Source organism: Oncorhynchus mykiss, chromosome 19 (assembly GCF_057628025.1).
Source record: "Oncorhynchus mykiss isolate SJ-2025 chromosome 19, ASM5762802v1, whole genome shotgun sequence".
In the NCBI taxonomy this organism is placed as follows: domain Eukaryota; kingdom Metazoa; phylum Chordata; class Actinopteri; order Salmoniformes; family Salmonidae; genus Oncorhynchus; species Oncorhynchus mykiss.
The window spans coordinates 19,823,444-19,843,032 of record NC_143040.1 but is presented as its reverse complement, the minus strand read 5'-3'; the positions used below and the strand labels follow the sequence as shown (position 1 = coordinate 19,843,032).

The 19,589-nt window shown below is 44.0% G+C and overlaps 1 protein-coding gene across 2 annotated transcripts in view; it reads right to left on the bottom strand.

Moving 5' to 3' along the window:
* Nucleotides 1–335: 335 nt before the first annotated feature.
* The window catches only part of LOC110497371 (endothelin receptor type B), a 43,149-nt gene continuing 23,895 nt past the window's right edge, over nucleotides 336–19,589 (bottom strand). The window contains exons 1-8 of one of the 2 annotated variants that reach the window (XM_036954289.2): nucleotides 12,637–13,237; nucleotides 10,390–10,990; nucleotides 8,058–8,185; nucleotides 5,506–5,704; nucleotides 4,127–4,279; nucleotides 3,491–3,624; nucleotides 3,136–3,244; nucleotides 336–2,388 (exon numbers count right to left, since the gene is read on the bottom strand). In XM_036954289.2, coding sequence (XP_036810184.2) covers nucleotides 2,248–2,388; nucleotides 3,136–3,244; nucleotides 3,491–3,624; nucleotides 4,127–4,279; nucleotides 5,506–5,704; nucleotides 8,058–8,185; nucleotides 10,390–10,971 — 1,446 coding nt within the window. In that variant the 5' untranslated portion in view covers nucleotides 10,972–10,990; nucleotides 12,637–13,237 and the 3' untranslated portion in view covers nucleotides 336–2,247. Of the gene's footprint in view, nucleotides 2,389–3,135; nucleotides 3,245–3,490; nucleotides 3,625–4,126; nucleotides 4,280–5,505; nucleotides 5,705–8,057; nucleotides 8,186–10,389; nucleotides 10,991–12,636; nucleotides 13,238–19,589 lie in introns of those variants that run through there. The other variant, XM_090210426.1, reaches the window with a different exon arrangement.

The following is a 19,589-nucleotide window of genomic DNA, read 5'->3' as shown; positions in this document are numbered from 1 at the left end:
TTGACATGGTAACCCTGAGGGCGGTGTTGCCAAGCAACAAGCAAGCAGGTCACAGTGCACTTCAAATCACTCCCAGACCGGCTTGTGTTTCCTTCCCACAGACACTAAGAAAATAAAAACGAGTCCCCTTATCCTCTCAGAAAGAGAAGAGTATTTCTATGACAGTATAAAGTTCATGACTCCTCAGTAAAGCAACGCGAGAGGTCATCCAAAGTAATTATATGTCATGCATATCAATGTAAACTGTATAACTCCTTAGTAATGCCATGTTAAATGTTCTCATGCTTACAAATGCCGACGTTAGTCTCTCCTTAGTAAATGCAAGGCAAACGGTATACACTTAAATGATTTTTATTAGGATAAGCAGCAGCATTTCTGTATGAAACATGAGAAACAAATGTGTCGAACAATAGTACAATTTCCTATAGAGGGGTATGATGCCTCTGAATGAACAGTATAGTGGTAAGATACCATGTATTGATATGAGTGGTTAAACTGAAAAGCCTTTATCTTTGACACTGTCTGATATGCTGTAGATAGTGCCACAAACACTCAAACAGGAAAAAGTGCTAAAAAATCACACACACACACACACACACACACACACACACAGCACATTAATTGTATTCATAATACATGTATTCACGTATCAAATGTATAAAGCAGTATAGTCACCTAGGTAGCTGATATGAGTTAAACACCAACTGGTATATTTATCATCACAAAAACAAACAAAAAAACGAAAATAAAAAAAAAATCCTGCCTCAGGCAAAGGACAAATGATAACCACATTCTGTATATATGATGAAGAACATAGCAAAATATAAAACCATATAAAACTTGATATATACGAGCATGTTTCACAAACAGCTTAGCTGTAAATACCAACATTTTCTGTGTCATGTAAAATTCACAGTGAAGTAGGGAAAACGTTTTTATCCCTTTATTTTTTGGGGTGAGAACATAGAGGCCCCCTTTTCAACGAGCCTTGAACTGAGACATAATCATAACGTTGTACTTTATGGTCCTGTGGTGCTTGCTGCACCTGGACTTGTTCTTTAAACTAGCTTGGGACTTCAGTAGGGGTCAGAAAACCATTAGTCTTTGGATAACAAGTTAAGAGACTGGGTCTGCTTCCCAAATGGCACCCCCTTCCCTCCTATAGTGCACTACTTTTGACCAGGGAGCATTGGACTATGTAGGGAATAGGGGTCCATTTGGGATGCACTCTGGTAACTCTACACTGGAGTAACTCTACATCCTAAGTGATATTCCAATGGTTGTTGTACAGAGTCTGTATGCTGTATAAGGCTATACGGGGGAATTCAAGGTGACACAAGGCACCTTCTCGTTAAAATCACTTTTTCCTTCTTCCCAGCACGTGAAACCTAAACACAGTGAATTAACACTTCCTGGTACGTTTTATAAAACAGAATTTAAAACTGTACTGGAACACACACACACGTGTACATGGCAAAATCACTTTCATCTATTTTAAAACAAATTCACCATACAGAACACAGGACATTCGCTTACTCTATGAAAGTGTACTGCTGTGTATACAACGACCAGCGTATAGTGCCTATGATGGAAGATGCTATAGCGACACTTAAAAAGGACAGTCAACTCAATAGTGCGAGCTCCCCTTCCCTCAGCCATCACTGAGTAGCAGTTCATTAGGACTCATGGGGGACCATTCTCTCCTTCTCCTCTCGTCCCCTTCTAACAGGGAGCGCTCTGGCCTTCCTTCCCGGGGTTTCTGCTGCTTCCTGGTTCGTCCCAGCAGTGCTGACCGTTTTGTGAACAGAACAACACGCTACTCGCTCCTGACTGGCCGGTCATTTATAGCCTGGGTTCAGCTGCATCCTGTTAGCTACCTTCCCCCTCCCGTCCCCTCCTCTTCCTCCATCCCTCTTCCCCCTCTCTTACGGTACTGTAAAGCATCGCTCCCTCCTCGTCTCTCCCTGGCAAAAGGAATGGTATAGTCCGTAGAGACACTGGAAATACTGCAGTGTCCATCATGCCCATTGTATGTTTGTGTCTATATATAAACTCTAACACTAATTTTCCCCGTCGTTCTACGTCAGGCTCCAGAGCTGCCCAGCAGTGTTCTGTATAAGAAACGTGTGGTGGTGTTTGAAACATGTGACTCTCCTATTGAGCTGAGAGTCCGTTGTGTTTAGTGCAGACTGGCTGTAGTTGTAGTGAGACCTCCTCGTCCATAGGGGGCGTCACCTCCTGTGGTGGTCAGTCACTATCCTTGCGTAGGCTGCGGTCCGTGTGAAGGTTGACGGGCTCTGGGCTCTTGCACTGGATACTGGTCCCGTTCCCGTTTTGTCCCGTGCTGGTCACTGTGGCATCCGAGTGGCACCAGCAACACAGGCAGGACTGGAAGGGGACAAGGGGACACGGTTAGACACTTGAACAAGGGTACAAGTTTACAAGATTATAGGCACTATTCATACTGCTGTGGTCATTCTGTGTTGATAGCGGTTATTCTATTGCTGCTACGATAGACGAGGTCCAAGTAGGCACTTTTCTACAGCTTACAATGATGAGGGCTTGTGTAATGAGGGCTGGGAATGCTTCTTTGAACAATATACTACATAAAACCACATCTGCTCACAGCGTGAGAAGTAGAACACTTTCTATCCTTCCCAAACTCTTAGCCCCACTTCTGCAGAGAGAGGAAGAGGCACGTTCAGGGTCTGGGAATTGCTGTTATGTGTTAGTCTCAGTCTCTCTCGCTCTCTCGCTCTCTGAGGACAGCTGGAGCTAGGGCTTGGCTTATCTTCAGCTCAGGTCTCTAACAGATGTGGACAGTTATGTGACCTCACCGAGTAAATGAGTTCATAAATCACTGCTTTGCTTTACATTTTCTTTAAATAATGTCATCACCAGCGCAGAGCCACAGCCCCTCGGTCGTGGGGAGAGGGAGAGGTTCTCTGTTTGCTTTACTGGCGAGACAGGACAAAGGGTTTGGGGAGGGCTGGGGGGGTTAGTGGAGATACTGATTATATGGGGGGAAAAAGAGAGTAAAAGAAAGCGAGAGAGAGAGAGTGAAACGCATAGAGATATACAGCAAGAGAGAAAAAGAGAGTTGGGTGTGTGTGTATGTTTAGGGATCTACTGTACCTTGAAGCAGTTTTTGAACTTCTTGCTGACAAAGTAGAGGATGATGGGATTTATACAGGAGTTTACTGTGGCTAGGTTGATACTCAGGTAATCCAGGACCAACAGGAAGCTGAAAGAAACGACACCCATGTTTTTTGGCCGAACTTCCATTTGAGTTTCATCTCCTTTCAAACATTTCGAATCGTTAAATTGCAGCAACTCAAATCATGTTTGTCTGTGTTTAATCTGTTGTGGTTCTAGATCCAGTCGAGTGATTCCCCACGTATTTCCACCTTTCCATTTTCCAACACACCGTACTGAGTCAGTCGTTTCTAACAATGAGATGACAACAGCAAACAAACATGGCTGCACTCACTTGAGCAGGTCACAGCGTCCAATGTCTCTCGGGTTGTAGACCATCTTCTTGAGGATCCTGCTGAGGTGCAGGGGGAACCAGCACAGAGCGAAGATCAGGACCAGGCAGAACACTGCTTTGGCCACTTCCCGTCTCTGGGGATAACAATAAACAACAGATTAGGAAAAGGTTGGACGATGACGATGAAGGGTGATGAAGACAAGATACTGAGAGTGGAAAACATATAAAAAAACCGCTGAGTCATCCTGAGTACTGAATGGTAACGTCTCTGGGGATGCAAACAGACAAAATGTTAGGTTAGGGAGACGCTAGGTTGTTAGGGAGATGTAGGGTTATGTAATGTAAACCGGATAGGCCTGAGAGAGGAAAAGGACAAACCTTTAAAGAGACTACACATGACGCAGCCCAACCTGGCTTAGGGCCTCCAAAACGCTAGAGGCTCTGGTTACAGTACATAACAACCGAAGAGAAAAAGGGAGATCTGATACTAAGTAGTAGTACTATGAATGTAGAAGGCAGTCGGGGTGGGTTATGCAATGTCAGCTTGAGAGGCCTGGGAGAGGGCATGGGCTTCTCCTTAAGAGACACTAAACATGAGGCAGTCTGGCCTCAAGTACCTTGTGTGTGTGTGTGTACCTGTTTGAGGTGTTCACTGAGGACGATGCGGAGGCTGCCGTTCCTGTGGTTGAGCATCTCACAGGTCATCAGAGTGTAGAACACGGCCGTACACATCAGAGGAACGCAGAAGTAGAACCCAAACAACCACCAGTCCTTGATGTTCTTATAGTACTGCAGGAGAACCACAACAGGAGAACGTTAGTACACAGGTTCTATGCAGGAGAAGCACAATTCTTAACATGCCAATACTCCAGAAGACTGTCCAGCAGGCAAACGTGGAAAACTGGTTGTATTGATGTCGTAATGAGGTCATTTCAACCAGTTTCACCTGCTAGGTTTGGTAACAAAGCAAGTTGACTTTACCAATACGCCTATGTGATGGCAGTGACATATTCTAATCTACTAAATCCACATATAAGAGGGGGATATTATCATACACGTTTTAAGGAGGAGCAGATGCCATTTGAGGATTTTTTTTGGCCACAGAATAAACGTTCCTCTATAACCTCTGTAACACATTACTAAATTCCTCACTCCAGGAGGGCGAGATACTGTCTGTCATACGTGTTCTATTGAATCTGGATTTAAATGAAATGACCTAAACCTCAGCATGGTTTGGTCATGATATGGGATTTAGTATCTTTTGTGTTGCATGATGTGAACTAGGCACACACATGGCTCAGCTTGAAGGAACCATACATCAGTTGAGCTGTAATTGCTGTTGTGGCCTGCGATCAATTATGTTCTCCAGGCTTGTGAACAAAGAAAGTGATCACCTCAGAGATTCTCTCTCTGAGGGAAAAAACGTATGGAGACCTCTACAGAGTTCAAATGCTATTTGGGTTCAAGAACTATTTGACATTTTTCAAATACTTTGTGTTTGCTCTAGCCTACCTAGTGTGCCAGATGTTTTTAGGACAATTCTATTCGTCCGTTAAGCCAAACAAGCTCAGTCAAGCACAGCTAAAGTATTTGAAATGATATTTGAACCCAGGTCTGGCCTCTGTATGCTTCCTTTCACCATATTTCCAGCTCTTTGGGTGGTTCCACCAAGAATGTCAGAGAAATGAATGTCAGTACGATAAATCTAGCACTGTATTTATAACAATTACTTTTCATGCCAAGTATTTGGACAGATGGAATTGTTTTTGATAGGTCAGTGCAAGGATACACCACCACATGAAATCATGGACTCTCAGATTTACTAACTTAACACACGTGCTGTACTGTAACCCTACTTGAATCACTTTTGTATTTTTAATCATAATGAATAAGAGAGGGGACCTGACCCTAGATCAGCACTCTTATTCTGAGACACTTTGTGGGACAGAATTGTTTGTATACAGGTAATAGGATTATTTGAAGTGCCGAAGCGTCAACAAGAAAATGGGTCGTACCATCATGAACTCAGTCTTGGGGTTGAGCATGCATGTCCGTATGGTCTCGTTCCTGTAGTTGAATTCAACCATGTCGAAGCCGATGGCCTCTGGGACAGCCAGGACCATGGACAGCACCCAGATGGACACGATCTCCATGGCCGTCCGAAGAGGAATGCCTACTCCCTGGACCCTGCTCCATGACGCCACTGCACGGTACCTGGGACATAGAGGGACACAAAGAATGAAAGGGTGGGGTAAGGTAGGGGTTAGAGCAGAGCCAGGGCTGTGGACCTTTCAGCAACAACTGCTGAGTTGGAACTAATAAACAGCCCAGCGGTGAAACTAGTTGTAATGAAGTAATTTCAACCAGCTTTTAATGGTTGTAATGAAGTCATTTCAACCAGCTTTTAATGGTTGTAATGAAGTCATTTCAACCAGTTTTGCCCGCTAGGAGGTTCAAGTGACTGTGAAAAGTGAACCTATTTTAGAGACACTTCCAGTACTTGAATAATAGACTTACTTCAAACTTTTAACCCTGCATGGGAACGTGATTGTGAGAACCACAGAGATAGGGTGAGAAAACTACTGGAATACTTGTTCATCTTATTATAATACCAATATGTTGGGTCAACTCAGCAGTACATTGTAGTATATGCTCTATGAACTGACTGCATGGCAGTAGACCAGACACACACTGTACTGCATAGTGAGAAAAATGATCCAAGTTAAGATTTAATGAACAACAGATAATAATCAATTGTTTATCCTCAGAATCTAATATTCATTATTTTGTGAAGCCTCCAAACAAGCGTTGGCAGGAGCTATGGTCTGTTTGTTGACGCTTGTTTCCTGTGTTCCAAATCATGTTTGCTTGTTTGTTTCATTAATAGGCACCGCTTGTCTAAATGTTTTAGTAAAACGGTGCATCAAGATTTTATGGCTTGAACAATATATTTTTCATGACGCACTTGAATACCCTTGTCAAACAACATGGTGTCATTTATATTTTACCCAGCTGGTAATGCATCCACATTCTCTCCCTCTCGCTCCTTCTCTCTTTCTCAAACAGAGAGGACGAGACACAACGCGTGCAAACCAGGCGAGATATGCTGCACGTTTTCTGAGAACAAAATGGAGACCATCTGCTATTGAACTCGGCTCTATCACTAACGTCTCTCTCTCTCTCTCTCTCTCTATGATGGGAGTCATTCAGCATAGCTGGTAGGTTAAACTGGCTTCCATCCCTTTAGATCCAGAACAGGCCTCCTTATGCTCTTATCTCTTATGTCTGCTAACTCACAGACCAATGAAGCCAGACGTCAGCCCCTCACTTTCACTCTGCTGATAAACAGGACCGACTGTGTTAAGTGTTACAAGAACTGGAGGGAGTGAGACGGGAATACAAGTCTAGTCGTGTAGCAACAGACACAAAACAATCCGAGTTAAAAATGTGAGAATAAACATGTTTAGATTTGAGAATAAAACTACTTCTGCTCCTTGATGACGTAGCTACCCCTCCTCAGGGAGAGAAACATCTAAGACCACAAAGCGTCTCAGAGTAGGAGTGCTGATCTAACATCAGATTTGACTTATGGATCACGATGAAAAAGATTATATGGGCAGATCCTAGATCAGCACTCCTACTCTGAGAGGCGTTGTGGATATGGCTCCGGCTGGCCTAGTCCTTAACAGATGCAGCCAATAGAAAACTAGGAGGAAGAGTAACTATGTTGGTAATGGGAGAGCTCCATTATTACTGACGTTACAAACTTCCGGAATAAACTGCCTTTACCGTACTACCCCCACTAAGGAGTTAAACTAACTCCCAACCTGTGGTTTCCTTTAAATCAAATTAGGGAAGTCATTCATCTTTCCTGGCCAATTTTTCTCAGCCACTCCCATGCGTAGAGTGGGCTATCTCATGAAGGCTTTACTGTTCAACAAACACTTTTGGTTTGAATTCAAGCCACGGCAATGTTATTTATCATGGTGTTGGTGAGTTACTGGCAAAGGTTGAGGGTCTGAGGGTGACTGATTTTCATTTTGAGTTTACCGTAACCTACATATAAAGATTCGCAGAACTGAAAGGCCAGAACAGAACAGAATTCTACGGCGCAAACATTCCATGAGTCTGGAACCAATACATTTTTACAAGATAATAGAATCCTATTCCAGAGAGCAGAATAGGTCTCTATGGAATAAAATGCATAAAGACCCACTTATAGTGTCTGAGTACTAGGTCAGATTCAGCAACAGCTCATATGTTAACCTTGGTAAGTGTATGCCTGCCAGACAATGCATTTGACAGTAAACAAGTAATGTGTATAATGCTTCAGAAGCCTTACCCCTTACTCCCTAGACACTCTTGTAGATCTGAAAGAATTGGATAGGTGTAGGCAATAGGCAATCACAAAGCAGATGGAAAGAAACACCATATTGCTTATATTGTTTATTAATTCTATAAACATGAATATGCAAATACAAATATTTCTTAGGCTTTTTTCTTTGATCCTGTTAGATCAGCTACCATTAGTTGATTTTGGAATTCAGCAGTGGTACATGGGACTGACCTGTCGACGCTTAGGGCACAGAGGTTGAGGACGGTGATGCCCACAGAGGCCTTCTGTAGGAATGGTACCAGCTTACATAGACACAGCCCAAAGGAACTGTCATCGAAGGGGAACCTGGTGGCAAGGAGCTGCAGGGAGAGGGAGAGAGAGAGAGAGAGAGAGAGAGAGAGAGAGAGAGACTGTCAGCACATCGTAGAAGACAGTATGTACGCTTCAACTCACAACAGGCTTTGCATCATCAAGAAATAACCACACACCTTAGATGGCATTTAGCCAGTTGGCACTTCCCTGTATTACAAACCCTTTCATAAGATATCAGAAATCCATAGTGGTCATTATTAGCCAGTATGGTAACTGAGAAGACAGAAAAAGCATGTAAAAAAATCAATTGAATTGTGAAAGAACAATACCTGCTGTGAAGAGAAATAATAATAACAATAATAATAACAACAACAACAATAATAATAATAATGGACTAGCCCTTATATCGCTTTCTTTACTAACTAGTAAGGGATAAATTATAAAGGCTTGAGGTTAGAGGATCACATGTTTATCTCCTCTTAGCTCAATTCCCATTGTCCTTAGGGTGCGGACTATATTTAACCACGGCACTGTAGCAGGCCCTTCCCAACAGGCAGGTTAGTCACAGTCACATCAGAGGGCTTTCATGGTACGTCCTGACTTCATTCTGAATCTGAGTACAGTCCAACAGCAGGCCCATCTGCGCCTCATCATCTTGACACAGTACATCATTGAGTCAGGTCCTACAATAAAACCCTAGCAAGCCAACCCTGGAACTGTCCCTGAAAGGGACATCCTTTCTTTAATTGGACTTCCAGGCATCTATAAGCACCACTTCCTCTTACAAGAAGAGCTCCCTTAAGAAAACAGCTCACAGCTCTCCCTGAAGAACAGACTGCTAAAACCACCCTTTGTCATTAGGAAGTAGTCTTGGCAGCTGTTGTTGAACCAGGAATCGACATGGGCCGAACAAAGAGAGAAAGAGGGGATTAAACCCAGAGTCGTTGAGAGGCCGGGCCAAAGGAAGCACTTCACGGGTGCATCCTTGTCCCTCTATTGTTCACTTGGAGCGCTAGGCGGTTCCATCTAATCAAAAAGTCACGAGAACATGGGAGTTGGAAGGGAAAGGGGGGTACGTCACTGTGGGTGTGTGTGTGTAGCATGTGTCCGTGTGTGTGTGTATGTAGTATTGTGTGTATATGTAGTTTGTATATGATTAAATTTGGAAACTGCGTCAAACAAACCCCAAAGGAAGTGAGCTGGGCCTCCCTAAAGCACATGTCCCTGTAGTGCAGACATATTCACAGGGAGTGTTTGGCCTGAAACCAGAGTTGTACCTACGGCACTACTTTTCCTCACCAGTACAAAGGGACACTGTGATTTATCCTTCATGTGTGTAACTGAAACGCCTAATACAGGAAAGACTTTTCACCCTTTGTACATGTGGAGAATCATCTGTCCCGGGACCCTGGCACTTCCATATGTGCTGACACAGTGTGATGAAACTGTATACCGGTAATACTAAACAGGTGGCTTCACCACTTCTCTTCACAATGAACTGAGCATTCCCAATGTACTGCACTACATCCTATTAAGAACCTTGACCTGTTCAACCAATGTATGTGGACCCAATGGAAAATATGCTCATTACTCTCCAGCAATAATACCACAGCAGGTAAGATAACGTCGTAAATCATCTGTGAGTTCTATCTAGATCATGTTAAAGTGAACCCACATGGGGGGGTAAATGGACTGCGGTCTAATGGGTTTAAATGGCTCACACTGGACACGTGATTCATCATTTAACCAGACCCATTTATTCTGAGTGTAGCGAGGTTCAAGTGTGATCGAAGATAAGAGAGCTGGAGAGGAGAGCTGGTCCTGTGACAAACCACGGGTCAGAGCAGGGCCACTGATATGTGTGACCGCAGTCTGATTGGTCTGATTCCATTGTTTATTTTAGTCTGGGCCTCTCCCTGCTTCCTTCATCACAAAGAGCCACCCAATGAAGATAAAGTAGTACTACTACTGACTGAAATCAACTTTGGAGAGCAACATGATGTTTGGGGAGCCTTCTAATGAATACTATTTATTTGTTCTCCCCTTTCTTTTCTCTCTCTCTCTCTCTCTCTCTCTCTCTCTCTCTCTATCTCAATTCAAGGGGCTTTATTGGCATGGGAAACATATGTTTACATTGCCAAAGCAAGTGAAATAATCTCTCGCTCTCTCGTTCTCTCTGAGATGCAATTATTCTTCAATATATCCATGCAAAATTCACTGTGATGTCCAGTGTACAGGATGGATCTCTTACCTTGTAGACGTTGATGGGTATATCTATGGTGATGTAGATGAGGTCTCCCAGCGCCAGGCTGGCGATGAGGGCATTGGGCCCGTTCCTCATGCACTTATTCTGGTAGATAATTCTCAATAGGGTGGCATTGCCCACTATGCCCACCACAAACACTATGATAGAAATCACTGTGTTGATGTATTTGAAATGGCCTTGAATGGAAGTGGCGATGGTGCATGGTGGAGGGGCCCTTATCCTGGTGATGTTTGTGGCCCCAGACCCAGCTCCGACCCTGGGCCATTGGGGCCCCTGGTGGCCCCTGGTGGAGATGGGGCTCCCATGCTCCAGGAAGGGGCTGCTGGTGCTGTGGAAGCCCAGGGGTTGGGGGGTGATGTGGGTGTTGTGGAGGACCAGGCCCTGGTCTGGGGGTAGGGAGTCCTTCTCCACATTGTCTGTGGTGCTGTTTATCTGACACATTCCAGGGCCAGGCAGGACGGCCATGATGGCCATTAGCACCAACACATGTACGATTGGGTCGCCCATTATAGAACACATTCCACGCTTTGTCTCAGGAGATGGACAGATAGTGTAGGGGTTCCCCATATACTGCTGGTGGTGAGAGCTGGTGAGCGAGAGAGACAAGGGAGGGGAGAGAGATGAAGGGAGACAGGGAAAAAAGTATATTGGTTATTTCATCCAGCAAACTTTGAAAGCAACCCAACAAAACAAAACTTCCTCAATTGAGGAAGAAAGTATACTTTTGTCCGAATCTTCTAATTTCCCCCGCCACAACTGAAATGTCAATCCAGGAACATCTCCTCAGAAATGGAGCCAAACCAGAATGTGTCAGTCAAAAGTTACACATCACAGTGGGTCCTCTCCCATCCTCTCCAACTGCTAGGGGAAGTAAAACAACCTCCTTCAGACTTCAAACAGGTTTTGCCAAGGGGGCACAGATGGGAAGATGCCACGACTGGTTACAGTCAAACAATATGATGGGTGAGCTTTATGAAGAGTCTCCTCTTTACATTACTTCATTTCTGGAAGTAATAATCAGCACAGCCTTTGTGCTAATAGGAGTGTGTGGGCTACAAGCACGTATTACACACACTCACGCAAGCTCTCTCACACACACACACACACACACAAAGAGAGAGAGAGAGCCAGGCAGGGCTTTATATTGTTTTGACAATGCGCCCCTTGCGTGGCTTCTTCAGTGTGGTTTCCTCTGCCCTGCATTCTCCCTTCTGGTTTTAATTTAAAGACTCAGACTAGCGGTTAGCAAACAATGAGACATTTTAACATGAAAGAATCAGATCAGGCTCATGTCTAGTCAGTGTTATATTACACAATACAGCTTTTGTATTGTTTGAGAGTTGAGTGAAGATGTTACATGAAAAAAATCTTAAGTTCTTTCAAAATATTAAAAAAAAAATTTAACCAGTTAGAAATTAACCCTACTATCAATATGTAAATCAAATACTTACATTTATATAATTACCAGGTTATATTCAAAGTAAAATAATAGTGTATTTCAGGTAAAACTTTACAGAGTAGTTAAAAACCCTTTCTATGAATGTACAATTTAGTCTCACCAATTTAGTCTCACCGAATTCAGACCAAGGAGGTAAAGAAAACTGAGATCTACATTTTAATACTTTTTCATCACAACAGAACACAGTGCCTCTCCAGCTAGCCATGAAGAGTGTTTCATCACAACAGAACACAGTGCCTCTCCAGCTAGCCATGAAGAGTGTTTCATCACAACAGAACACAGTGCCTCTCCAGCTAGCCATGAAGAGTGTTTCATCACAACAGAACACAGTGCCTCTCCAGCTAGCCATGAAGAGTGTTTCATCACAACAGAACACAGTGCCTCTCCAGCTAGCCATGAAGAGTGTTTCATCACAACAGAACACAGTGCCTCTCCAGCTAGCCATGAAGAGTGTTTCATCACAACAGAACACAGTGCCTCTCCAGCTAGCCATGAAGAGTGTTTCATCACAACAGAACACAGTGCCTCTCCAGCTAGCCATGAAGAGTGTTTCATCACAACAGAACACAGTGCCTCTCCAGCTAGCCATGAAGAGTGTTTCATCCTGTTCAAAGTCCCAGATGTCACCTAGTTAGTACACAAAAACCTATTTAGCATCCAGCACTTCATGTAGCATCACCGTTTAGCATCAGGCACCACACTACTGGGACCCTGTGTGACGGCACGTAAACTGATATATTGATAAATAATAAATAGGTTTGGTTTTCACCTACCGCTCTGCTCTCCTAAAATGTCTGCTCCTGCCTCCCCTGTTGGAACCGTCAGGCGAACTTTCTGTTGAAGCCCCTAGACATCTGAATCACATCACATGAGTAATTAACCAACTATCAAAGTCGCAGAGTCGGAGTTAGTGTCCCACTTGGTTTGGTTTGCCCAACGTACGTGGCAGTGTGCTGCCTGTGAGGTGCTGCGCATTAGGCTCTGGGTTTTCCTGTGGAGAGTTGGGAGCGTGTGTGTGTGTGTCTGTGTGTGTCTCAGAGCGCAGCAGGAGTGGAGGGGGCACTTTGACTGAGAGGGACGGTAAATCTCCCCCTCCCCTTGGTAACAGGCCCCCCATAGGAAACATATCTCTCTCTCTCTCTCTCTCCCTCTCTCTCTCTCTCTCTCTCTCTCTCTCATCTCTGCACCGCCTGCTGAAAATCATCTCAGTGGCACTACGCACTCCGATACACACAAACACACACACACACACACACACTCATGCACCGGGTATCTGGGAACCACACAGTCCCCAGTCAGTATGCCCATCTCTCCTCTCCTCAGATCCCAGATCAGATTCTAGCCCTGTACACGGCTCAACTGTTTCTTCCCACTAAAGGAAACCGAGATTAACATCGTAAGGAAATGTGAGGAGGGCAGTCGGAATTAAATGTGCACTTCCCAGTCGTCTTGAATTGAACATGTTGAGATGGAAAGGGAAGGGTAGTAAAGAGAGCGGAACCAAACTTTCTTTGAAGCATTACTTTTTACAGTCACAACTCTGTGGGTGGCCAAAGTTAAATCACCACATCTGTACGCCACACAAGCTGCAAGTGTATAAATCTCTTGTAGCATGCCTTAAATAAATATGCATGATTATTCCACTTAATTAGGTTTGTCAGCTGTCATATTCACCAAACAGTAAATAAACTAGTTTGAAACTAAACAAAGGAATGTTTGATATATTGTCCTATAGACATGTACGGCACAAAGTACATAATGTCCAGACAGATACAGTAGATGTTGCGAGTTGCTAGGTAGCAAAGAAGAGTGAGGCATTTCAATAATGATGAGGGATGTGAGTGCCTCTCCATCGGTGTCCATTACTCGTTCCATAACTATACTACACTTAGCAAATGGGCCCGTTATCAATACATTGTCTAAAAGCAGGAAGAGAGGCTATCCAAGCAGGCCAAGGTCGGCCCTTCGCTCTCCCAACGAGCTGACACAGCAACTGTTTAGCTAAATAAAGAACCTGGACAATGGAGTTCCATATCACGAGGAAGATAAGATAATGTGCAAACAGATAAGGTACACACACACACACACACACACACACACACACACACACACACACACACACACACACACACTGCTTGATTACTTGTGGGCCCCAGGCCTTGTCGAAGTCAAGGGCCATTCCTAAAAGCTGATTGAACATCCTCCGAGAGGGCAAAGTAGTGTTTTCTGTATCAGCAGCACTCCAATATTCCCTTCCCTCCCCCATGCCCTTCGCTGGTACATTCTCCTGGCCTAAGGGTAGGCTTCTTTCCATTAAGGTCAGGCTGTAGTAATCATCTCATTAAACAACACTTTGGATCACATCGTCATTTGAATGAAAACAGTGTGTCTGACGTTATCAGAGCCTCCCGTGGAAAGTATTACCTTGTAAAAGTGGAAATATTTATGATAATCAAGTAATAATGTTTTGCGTGCCATGTCATGCCAGGAAGAGATGGAATATGAGAGAAAATATAAACTTTTTATATAGTGTAAATACATCACTTAGTATTAATTGTTTCAGATATTTTATGCATTTAATCATTGGTTGACTATTAATTGTATAATAATAATGAAAAATATAACGTAGATCATAACATCGTGTGCCCTATTTTAGTAATGAACATTTAAAGACTTAACAAAGCCTTTCCTTTATGCGTTTCTAATTAAGCCCCAATAACAGATTCACTGATCCCATCCAATTATAGTACTCTTGTAAAGGTACTTTACCTCCTTAATATAAATTGTGACTTCATTGGATAATGCTAATATCTACCGCAATTTAAATTTAAAAGGATTGTGTTTTCTTTAATTGTATCCATTAATATCTCATGGCTTCTGAATTAGTTATTGGTCAACAGTGGCGTTATCTTTTATTCATCGGGACGTGATTCGCTGACGGGTCCCCTGGTTGCTGCAGCCTGGCATCAAACTTTGACGCCTCCATCATTGTAACTTTTGAGGGGTTTCGCTAGCTGCTAGTTGGAAGTCTTTGTTAATAAAACCATTAATATATAAATGATGGAACTTTTACCTGGGTCCCAGTTGCCACGGCTTTCATGTTGTTGTTGTGTTGTTGTCTGACTGTTCATCAGGTATTAATGGCATTCTGTGTGAACTCGCTAGATGGCAGGCTGCCTGGTAATTCATATGCTTGTTCTCTGATGGCATCTGTCGAAGTGTGCTCTCTGCACATTGGTACATACCCTGTGGGAAGCAACCCACCCAGTCCCACACTGAGTGGGATGTAAGCAATTTCTTATCTGGGGCACTTGCTCCAAATGACAAAAATGGAAAAGAGAGAGAGAAATGGGAAAGAAGTTAGAGGCCAATTTTATTGTGACAATCAGTGACAAACTGTAGTGACTTTTTCGACTTTGACTGAATTTGTTGGTTAATTGGAGAGAGGGATTACTGTGACGACAGATCGACTTGGAAAAGGAAATGCAGGATAACTCAATGATGGAAGTATAATCACAGTTGTGATAGTGTAATTCATGTTAGCATATGAGTTCAATTTATTTCATTACGATATGCCATCGGACCGTTATCCAATCAAGATTGGATTAAGATCAGAATGGCTGAGGTTGAGTCAATAAGGAATGATGGGAAATTACTCATCAAGCCTGTGAAGAAACACGTACTGTTGTGAAATACATATGTCAGACTTTTGCAGAGGATCCCAAAATCCTCATTTTCATCTGAATCTGACATCGCAAATTTTGGCTGAAATACGTACTCGGACTAAGATGAGTTTTGTGTTTTTACTGTCTTTTTGGGGACAGAGCAGGGTCAAATGCCATGAGAAGGGTGGCTCCTCGCTGTCTCACAACTAGAAAAAAAATGTGTTATTCATTTCAGTTCCCGGAAAGAGGAAAGCACATCCCTAGAACTAGGTCTGCACTTAGTCACAGAAAAACACAGCCATTTTTCCAGCCAAAGAGAGGAGTCACAAAAAGCAGAAATAGAGATAAAATGAATCACTAACCTTTGATGATCTTCATCAGATGACACTCATAGGACTTCATGTTACACAATATATGTATGCAACCGCTGTGTCAGATTTCAAAAAAGCTTTACCAAAAAAGCACACCATGTTATAATCTGAGTACAGCGCTCAGAGACCAAAACAAGCCATACAGATATCCGCCATGTTGTGGAGTCAACAGAAGTCAGAAATAGCATTATAAATATTGACTTACCTTTGATGATCATCATCAGAATGCACTCCCAGGAATCCCAGTTCCACAATAAATGTTTGATTTGTTTGATAAAGTCCATAATGCATGTCCAAATACCTCCTTTTTGTTTGCGCGTTTAGTACACAATCCAAACTCACGAGGCGCGGGCAAGTCCAGGTGAAAGTTCAGACGAAAAGTCATATTACAGTTTGTAGAAACATGTCAAAAAAAGTATAGGATCAATCTTTAGGATGTTTTTAATAATAATCTTCAATAATGTTTCAACCGGAGAATTCCTTTGTCTGTAGAAATGCAATGGAACGCAGGTCGCTCTCACGTGAGCGCGCATTATCAGCTTATGCCACTCCGGCAGACCCCTGACTCAATCAGCTCTCATTCCCCCCTCCTTCACAGTAGACGCCTCAAACAAGGTTCTAAAGACTGTTGACATTTAGTGGAAGCCTTAGGAAGTGACCCCATAGACACTGTATATTCAATAGGCAATGACTTGAAAAACTACAAACCTCAGATTTCCCACTAGCTGGTTGGATTTCTTCTCAGGTTTTTGCCTGCCATATGAGTTCTGTTATACTCACAGACATCATTCAAACAGTTTTAGAAACTTTTAGAAACAGTTTTAGAAACCCTGAGCTCTAATCTGGCCCCACATGCTTGGCGATAAGAGGTAGAGTCTAGACCCGTAGAGAATGACGTTGAATGGGTATGTCCGTTCTTTCCTCCTTTTGGACAACCCTTGAAGATGCACTCAAGGCTGAAGACATCAAGGACGTCATCACGTCAGCACATTTGCCTGACGTCTGTTTCAGAGGGAAAGCGAAACAATACACAATGTAATGGAATTTGTCCTCCTCTGACGAGGAGTATGAGAGATTGGACCAATGCGCAGCGTGGTATGTGTCCATGTTAATATTTAATAAATCAACTGAACACTGAATAACAAAACAACAAAGTGAAAGAACGAAAGGACAACGAAACAGTTCTGTCTGGTGAAGACGCAAAACAGAAAATAACCACCCACAACTCAAATGGGAAAAACAGGCTACCTAAGTATGATTCTCAATCAGAGACAACGAACGACACCTGCCTCTGATTGAGAATCATACCAGGCCAAACACATAAACACAACATAGAAAAAAGAACATAGACTACCCACCCCAACTCACACCCAACTAAAACAAAGACATAACAAAGGAACTAAGGTCAGAACGTGACAGAACCCAAAGGTGCGGACTCCGGACGCAAAACCTGAAGAAAAAAAAAACCTGGTCTGGGTGGGCGTCTGTCCGCGGTGGCGGCTCTGGCGCGGGACGTGGACCCCACTCCACCATAGTCTCGGCCCACTTAAGTGGCGCCTTGGGAGCGGCGACCCTCGCCGCCCATCTCGGACTGGGAACCCTTGCAGCGGGTCCCGAATAGATGGGAGATTCCGGCAGCACCGGACAGGTGGGAGACTCCGGCAGCACCGGACAGGCGGGAGACTCCGGCAGTGCTGGAGTGACGGGCGGCTCTGGCAGCTCCTGGCTGACGGGCGGCTGTGACAGCTCCTGACTGCCGGGCGGCTCTGGCAGCACTGACTGACCGGCAGCTCTGGCAGCTCCTGACTGACCGGCGGCTCTGGCAGCTCCTGACTGACAGGCGGCTCTGGCAGCTCAGGACAGACGGGCGTCTCTGGCAGCTCAGGACAGACGGACGTCTCTGGCAGCTCAGGACAGACGGGCGGCTCTGGCAGCTCAGGACAGACGGGCAGACCTGGAGGGAGGAGACAGAGAGACAGCCTGTTGCGTGGGGCTGCCACAGGACCCACCAGGCTGGGGAGACCTACCGGAGGCCTAGTGCTTGGAGGAGGCACCGGATGGCCCAGGCTGTGGGGGAACACTGGAGCCCTGGTGCGCAGCCTTGGCACCACTCCTCCTGGCTGGATCACCATTTTAGCCCTTGTGGGGGAACACTGGAGCCCTGGTGCGCAGCCTTGGCACCACTCCTCCTGGCTGGATCACCATTTTAGCCTGGACCGTCCAGAGTGCAGGCACAGGTTGAACTGGGCTATGGGTGAGCACTGGAGATCTGGTGGAATAATCTTCCAATAATTGTTGGAAAAATTACTTGTGTCATGGACAAAGTAGATGTCCTAACCGACTTGCCAAAACTATAGTTTGTTAACAAGACATTTGTGGAGTTGTTGAAAAACAAGTTTTAATGACTCCAACCTAAGTGTATGTAAACTTCCAACTTCAACTGCATTTTAAGATGAATGCACTAACTGTAAATTGCTCTGGATAAGAGTGTCTGCTAAATGACTCAAATCTAAATGCATTATCTCTGTGTGTGTATTGTCTCTGACTGTGTGTAGAGGAAATGAGAGGGCCCCTACAGACAGACAAGCCAGTGATGCATCAACCCCATGATGAATCCTCTCCCCAGGCATCAGTCTTCACCAACCACCTCCAGCCAATGCCAATGGTTCTTATCATGACTTATCGTGACAAGGTGCTCACTGACGGACTGTCTTCTCAAAGTAGAAGGTATATCTTCTCTTGCCACATCTTCTCGCTGTCCAGCACCATTTCCCTGCTTTAGAGTCCAGCACCTCCCTTGCTATCTCCAGCAGTCTAACACAATACCATCATTCTCCGTTGCTTATTCTTAGCAATCCCCCCCAAAATATGTGTGTGTGTGTGTGTGTATATACTGTATTTAATGTATACATTTTGGGGGGGGGGGGGAACTCAGTCAGGGTCTCAACTTACTGTTGAGAGTTAGAATAGTAGAATACACTATTCTAGGTGCTATTTCGAAATTTGGTTGTGCATAAGCAGTTTTTTCTCTTATGTCAGTCACTGATGGTCACTCATTTAGCCCATGTCAGCTCAATTATTTTATATTGCTATTTTTTTATTGTTAATTTAGTGGCAAGCTATCTACACAAATTACGGGCCGAGGGTCCCCCATTGATTTTGTAAGTCAGTCTCACTCAGATATCACATTAAAAAAAATGCTAAATATGCAGAACTGCAGCAAACTTGCTTTAAAACGGCAACATTTTCTCTACATCCCATGGTCAAATGTGTAGAATTGCATGAAGAAAAGAAAAGAAAAATGAACACGTCTCTCTGCTGTCAAGAGCGGGGCCACTAAAATGTTTTCATCACAATGTGTATGTACGCTGACCCTCGACCCAACTGTGGCCACTCATGATGACTTCAGATTTTTTGTAGCCCCCACCCCCCATCAAAGTTGTCCATCCCTGTGTTGAATCAACACAACATCGCTAGTCGCTGACTATCCCGAGAAAAAGCCCTCATTCCTTGCTCAATGTTACTGGCGATACAAACACAGATAAATTGAATTAACACAACAGGGAAGATTTCAGAGAAAGCCTCCATTCAGAAATCCAATTCCTTTTGACATCAATGGGGGAAAAAACAAACAGGATTTGGGGCTGTGATCCAAGATCCAGGAACCTCTCCTTTGGTCAGAAACCTTCA